Source organism: Mus caroli, unplaced genomic scaffold (genome assembly GCF_978045245.1).
Source record: "Mus caroli unplaced genomic scaffold, Mus_caroli_1 scaffold_12, whole genome shotgun sequence".
NCBI classification, from domain to species: Eukaryota; Metazoa; Chordata; class Mammalia; order Rodentia; family Muridae; genus Mus; species Mus caroli.
Window position 1 is genome coordinate 44,608,550 of NW_028227267.1, and position 7,117 is coordinate 44,615,666.

Consider the following 7,117-nt stretch of genomic DNA (forward strand, 5'->3'; position numbering starts at 1 on the left):
AACTTCTTATTTCTTCTAAATTTTCTATATTTTCTCTTTCGTGTTTTTCTTATTAATAGTGAATTCTATCTTTGATGTTAAAAAATGTGTTCAGGGTTTTCTTTGTAATTTTACCCACCTTTAAATTTTTGTGCATCTTTTTCAGTTATCAAAAAAGATTACTTTGTATAGTTCCTAAACAGTGGTTGAGTATAACAAGCTGGCTCCTTTTTTGCCTCCAGAGCAAGAGTTTATAGTAACCAATCTCAGTGAATTCCCCTCAAGAAATTATCTTATATAAGGTTCTCTCCAACTGGTAGTCATATAGACAAACAATTCCACTAAAATAACTCGTAGTAAGCTAGAGAAACAGCTTAGCCAGTAAAATGTTTATAAGAGAGCCTGAGTTCAAACCTCAAAGCTTACTTTTTAAAAAGCTGGGCACTGCAGTACACAGCTGTAATGTCATTGGGGTGGGGAAGTGGGACTGAATCCCTGGGCCTCTCTGGCCAGGCTGGCTTAGCCAATGAGATACACTCTCCAACCAAGGGACAGCCCTGAAGGACTGTCTCCCAGAGCTGTGGTGCGGCCTGAGCATACTCGTGCATCTTTGTTAAGGCACGGCTGCCTTTGTTTTGTTTTTTAACAGATTTTACATTTAGGTATCTGAAGCATAGAAAAAGAAAGAAAGAAAGAAAGAAAGAAAGAAAGAAAGAAAGAAAGAAAGAAAGAAAGAAAGAAAGAAAGGTGGTTTTATTTCCTCCTTCCCCCATGATCCCAGAGGACTAGAGAGAGGAGGAGAGCCCATCCCCTCTGCAGTCCCAGCAAGTCTGGGTGTGATAATGCCAGGCAACTGGTACAAGTCCATCAGAGCCTGCTTTGACAGTGGAACTCAGTGGTGCTGCCGTGTAAACCTCTCCCATAGAGATCCTGTGAGCCACATGAAGAGAGGACGGGACACAAGCCCACTCCACTCACTACTGACCTTCCTTCCTTCATTCCTTCCTTCCTTCCTTCAGAGCCAGCAAGACGTGAGGCGGCTGCACTGCGGGCCCAGAGGACGTTGGCTGGGGAAAGCTGGCTACCCTAGCACAGGTGGAGCCAGTCTAGGTAGCAGCTAGTGTCCCCAGAGGTGACAGGCATGACAAGCAGTCTTTTAGGACAGTCATAGCTTGTTAACAACAAATTTCAGGACCTTAAAGTCAAAGTGGAGCCAAATAAATCTTGTGTCCAGAAAGTGTGTCTTTGACTTTAGAACAGTTTGTGCTGGAGAGTCTGGACTAGAACAGTAGATGCCGCAGTCAGCGTTGCAATGTGAATCCTCTGGTCATGTGCCTGCCTCTTCTCTTTCCTGTACCCTGCTTCATCTTGACTCTACTTCATCATCTTTGAGACTTCAGTTTTCTCATCTACATATCTGGTCTTTGTGGGTGGCTGTGCCTACAGATCTCATGTGAAGGCCCATGGTGTACAAAAATAAGGGGTTAGGGCATTCTACCTAAATGCACATGGATTTCAGCAATGTCTGACTTACTATGGATCATTTTAATTAAGTGAAAACTTTAGAGTTAAAAGGACTTTGTAAAAGGTGCTGTGTCGGTGTTCTATCCAGATGTTCCAGAGCCTTGACATTCTATCTTCTATGTGCCTTCCCTAAGCAGATGCATAGATACCTTCACAAACCAGAAAGGCAGAGCCCAGAGGGAACTACTCTGTGTATATTTCAAACTCTCAGATGCTACTACCGCAAAACAAGCCCTGTATATAATTAGCATTGACAACGCATTTATTTAGAATTATTTTCTAGAGTAGTACTATTATGTATAACTGCCACTTTTTACTTTAGACATCTTTGACAGTGATCAAACATATATTAATCAGTGTCTAGTAGTGACATGAGATAGGTCTTGTGGAATATCATTATGGCTCATGGACAGTTTTAAGAGACCCTGAGTACCATAATGCCATCTTAAAAAGATTATGTACTGTATTTGTGTATGCAAGTAAACTCCATATGTAGAGGACAACCTTGCGGAGTTAGTTCTCTCACTCAACCTTTATATGGGTTCCAGGAATCAAAGTTAGGTCGCTAGGCCTCTGCCATACCACCTGGCCCTCAGACCGTCCTTTCCCAAGAGTGTCATTTCTGAGGGTCTGTTACATTTACCCGTTGAGATTTGACGAGAGCCTCAAGCTGTTCATTTCTCTCCAATATTGCAAGGACTTTTTATAGGTTTTGGAAAGGCTTTAGTGGGTTCACAGGATTGTTGAGGGCATCTAATTATAGGTAAAGCCCTTTCCCCCCACAGTTCTTCCCCCAGGTTAACTTTTCCAGCTACACAGTGAATTCTTTTGAGTTCTTCAATGTCCCGGGCACAGGCTAGTGCCCACTTAATAAATGCAAACTTGGGGAGGGGGTGTCTTTAAGGGATTCAGCCTTATGGGGAGAAGAACGCTGTTGAGCTGCGAAGTAATAATAATAGTGATAATAATAAAATTTGGTTGTTGTGAAACATATATATCCTCATGTATTCTTTAGGGCCTCCCTAACTGAGGAGACATATACCCACTTCCCCAGGAATATAGGAAATTCTTCAAGGAAGGCAGATAAGAAATAGTCATCTAAGACTTAAATTGAGCCTCCTTTTTTTAAACTCTGAAAATATGCCAAGATAGCAAGCAAATGTATTTGATTTTCTTTCTTTATTATTCTTTGCTGACGTGCACTAAGGGACAGACTTCAGAGTAGATCCCTGGCTGCTTTGACTTTCCTACTGCCCCAAAAACTTAGAGTGACGAATGTGGCAGCCTAAGTCACTTCCCTTGGCTAGACTCTTCTCCACTGTCTCCGGCCTGCATTAAACGCGTGGTAACCATCACTTCCCTCCTGTCTTTACAGTGGAACTGGAGCACAGGATCGACTTTGAACTCAGAGAAGGCCTCGTGGAGAGCCGCTATTGGTCAGCCGTCACGTCGCACACTGCCTATTGGTCATCCTTGGATGTCGCTCTTTTTCTTTTAACATTCATGTACAAACACGAGCATGATAACGAGGCAAAGCCCAGCCTAGATTCACTCTGAACTCTTGAAGGACATGAATGCCCAAAACTTTTCTGTTAAAAAATGTGTCAAGATACAGAGATTTCAAGGTTCCAGTTTTGTTAAGGGCAAGAACTATTTTAATTTAAAAGCACTTTATTTTATTTTTTAAAAGAGAAAAAAACCACATGTTCGTTCTAAAGGAGTTATGTATGTTTCTGTCGTTTTGATTCTGTCTGGCAGAGCCCTGCAAAGAATCACCAGAGTAGAAGTGTGGTGGGCTTAGGAGAACTGCATGAAGGCAACCATCACGTGATAGTCCAGGTCTCCTGAGGAGCCTAATGTAGCGTATTAACCAAAAGGTATCACAGCACTAACATGCCCTAAGTCCAGTACACTCTGCATAGACTACAAGGTGGCATCATGGGGTCTTGATTCTGTGAAGACTTCCGTGTCCGCAGTTCCTTTGAAAGAAGAGTATAACAAATTTTAAATGTTCTAAATTTAACTTGTTTTTAAAAACTAATGCTAAAAAGCAATATTTGAACTACTGCACTTATAATTTATAATCCCTACTTATTTCAGCATATGAAACATTTTTAATGTTTCTTTTAAGCCACACTTATTTTGTATCATGTTGAGGCCCCTTTTTCTCAAAACTCCATCTTTGTAAATGAGTAGATGATCCTGTGATATACTTTCAGGGTTTTTTTTGTTTTGATTTGGTTTTTTGTTTTTGTTTTTTTGTTGTTTTATTTTTGTTTTCTTTTTTTTTTCATTAAAAACATGGTTTCACACAGCACTAGTTCAATTATTTTTTTAATTTTTTTATTATGTCACATATACTTCAGAGAAAGTTAAATGTTTTCAGCACAGAGACTCCACATTTGTATGTATTGCATTAGCTGTATTAGAAAATTAAGAAACAGCTTTGGGCTAGAGAATATGATAACTTGAAATATATAACTGTCTGTGTGCCAAACAGCTAACACATGTGTGGGAGCAGGATGCCGCTAGCATTTACTGTGTATAGTGCTAACCAGAGCATGGTGACTCGGACACAGAAAATGGATGGACGCTGAGGTACTGGGGGGGGTCTGGGCTGTAGATATTTTCCACCATGCTTTTCATCTGTGATGTGCATCCAGCAATCCGTGTATATGCTTCCTGAGGTAAGTGTGCACGTTACCATGTGTTACCATGTCACATGTTCATACACTGAGGCACCAGTTTCTCAAGTGCCTTGCATTAGATCACACAGCAAATGGAGAGAGTGTGGCTTAAAGCCAGACCATATTCTTTCCTGTGCTGTTTAATGGTGTCACTCACCAATGACCTTGAGAAGCCTGCAGATGTTAGTAGGTTAGAAGATGGCCATAAAGCCCAGTGTTACCTAGCAGATACAGTCAAGATTCTTATACTCAGAAGAGGAGTTAACATCAAAGGAACAGTAGCCAATCCTGCTGTAGCCAACACTCGCATCTGGTGGCTCTCCCTAGGTTCACTCAAGGTGCTGTCTTTCTTGTGTGTGAGGAACTTGGTAGCTTCTGGCGGTCACTGTCAGCTGGGAGCAGAGCTGGTCAGCCCACGTGTCCCTTGCTCTTTTCTCTGTAGGGTGGCAGAGCCTGTGACTTTTTTGTGGGTGTTACTCCTTGTCCTCGCTGTTGCCTGCTCCTCAGCCGTCATTGAATTTGTGCAATAGACAGCACTTCTTTCTAGGGCTTAAGAAATCCAAGGCTGTGTGGCTCACTGAAAACCTTTGTTCTACAGCTGAATCTTAGCCATGCTAAAGCATCCTCTTTGAGTTTAGAGGTTCCTGTCAACTCAGGTCAGCTTCAGGGCCTATTTATTAGCAGGTCTCATCTAACTCTCAGGAAAATTAAGCCCGTGTCATATGGCTGTCATTAAAGGTAGTTGAGAATATGTTGTTGAATATCAACTGAAAGGAGAAGTTTGCCCTGCAAGCAAAGGAGTGTGCCCACTTTCTTTCCTCACACCGCAAAGTCGGATTTCACTGCTTGCGTTTTTGTCGGCTCTTGGGAAGAGCAGCGTTCAAACCACTCTGTCAATGAGAAGCAGATGTTCTGCACCTCTGGACAGCTGCTTTCAGTTCATGTTCTCATCAATACCAGTGGCAGTTTTGGTCATAGAGCTCTTGTCTCCCCGTCTCTGCATGTAATCATGGGATGTGCTTGTATACACTAAAGTAATATACAGAGTATGTGTAATTTTGATGATTTAGAAGCTAAGTCAGTTACCAAGTAACAGTTGGCGATTTTATTCCAGCAAGTACTGAATCGACCCCCAAAAGTCCTGATTTTGATACTATTAAAATTCTATCCTCTCCCTGTGTTCATGCTGAGTCTCTTGAGTACTGATCACACAAACTTTAACCCAGTTAGGTTGGATAAAGAGACTATTTGGAGCTAAGTCTTAGTATTCCTTTAACATTGGCCTTTCTGAAGCTTTTTACTCCTAACTTTTTCAGCAGTGATTGCCCTTTTTGGTACACTTTTCTCATAATCCAGTATAACTATTATAGGACATAATTACAAAATAATACTGACTTTCTAAGCCTTGAGAATCTTAGTCTTTATGCCAGAAAGTTAGCTTTTGTGCTTACTGCAAAGATCTCAGACCCAAAAACTCTCATCAGCCTCTTTCTCCGCGCTGTGGTCTCCCTTACTTGTAAAGCATTTACCACCATTACCACCACTAGCAAATGGGGCATGGTGCTATGCACCTGTAATGCCAGCACATGGGAAGCCAAGGTGGAAGAGTTGCTAAGAGCTTGAGGTTATCCCTGGGCTTAAGGCTGCTTTGAGCAGTAGAGTTAGAACTCAACACATGAAATATATTGGATTTAATACCCACCAGCATATGAACCTGGAATACACCTGTAGTCCCAGCCCTTGGGAGGTTACATAGTGAGTTTGAAGCAAGCCTTATGTGGTAGTGTGCGACACATACATGAGTAGACAGCTAGGAAAGAAATCATGGGACATGTGTGGCTCAGTGGTTAAAGACAGCCAAGCCCAATGGCCTGAGTTCAATTCCCAGAACCCCACATGGTAGAAGGAGAGCTCTGACTCCTGTGGACTGCCCTCGGTCCCCTACACACTGCCATAGTATGCACCCGCCCTCACACGTAGAAAGCACACTTAGAGTGAGTTGCAGTGTCAGCAACTGCGACACTATCCTTCCAGCAGTGGCCCCTGAACCCCTCCAAGTGGAGTCAGACCAAACTGGTTTTTTTTTTGTTTGTTTTGTTTTTCGAGACAGGGTTTCTCTGTATAGCCCTGGCTGTCCTGGAACTCACTTTGTAGACCAGGCTGGCCTCGAACTCAGAAATCCGCCTGCCTCTGCCTCCCAAGTGCTGGGACCAAAGGCATGTGCCACCACGCCCGGCCAAACTGGTTTAATCAGCAGACCTGTCAAACAAAGATGAGTAGTTGACCATCCTCGTCGGTTACTGTTTCCTTGGATTCTAATGAACAAAGCATCTAAGACTTTGAGAAAGTGACCAGAAATCTTTACAATGTTTTTGAATCTTACACTAGTTACGGAAACAGGCCAAGATCTATGAGGAATCAGTGGCCAAGGCAGAGCTGAACAGATAATGTACCAATAGTGTCTAGAAAAAAAGAAACTACCAAACCGAGTGTGGACCGCTGTAGTCTGTTTATTCTCCTTTCTCACCCCTACCCCGCTGCTACCCAGGCCCCAGGCTTCTGCCAAGAGCTGGTTGCTCAGGCTGAATCTGAACCATGAAGCTTAAGTCACTCCTTACCCCTATGGTGCTGGCGACTGCTAAATGGACACGGCCCTGAGGGAAACTTAGCCCTGCAGTGGTAGTGACCTGAGATATGCTCTTTCTCTTGGTCTTCAGTGAATATTTCCAAAGAACCCTCAAATTGTGTAGATTCTGTATTTTTTTTAGATTTATTTTATATTTACAGGTATTATTACCTGCATATCCAAAATCACATGTATGCCCGGTGCCAACAGATCAGAAGAGGGGGCTGGTTTCCCTGGAACTGGAGTTACAGGTGGTGTGAGCCACCATGTAAGGGCACCCAGTGCTTTGCCATCTCCCCAA

At 42.7% G+C, this 7,117-nt stretch overlaps 1 protein-coding gene across 8 annotated transcripts in view; it reads left to right on the top strand.

Annotated features, from left to right (window-relative positions):
• The window catches only part of Ddhd1 (DDHD domain containing 1), a 69,765-nt gene extending 63,958 nt beyond the window's left edge, over positions 1 to 5,807 (top strand). For 4 of the 8 annotated variants that reach the window (XM_029468896.2, XM_029468897.2, XM_021181797.2 and 1 more), the window contains one exon: positions 2,879 to 5,806. In XM_029468896.2, the coding sequence (XP_029324756.1) occupies positions 2,879 to 3,060 (182 nt within the window). In that variant the 3' untranslated portion in view covers positions 3,061 to 5,806. Of the gene's footprint in view, positions 1 to 2,878 lie in introns of all 8 variants that reach the window. The other 4 variants (XM_029468898.2, XM_021181799.3, XM_029468895.2 and 1 more) reach the window with 3 other exon arrangements.
• The last annotated feature ends 1,310 nt before the right edge of the window (positions 5,808 to 7,117 follow it).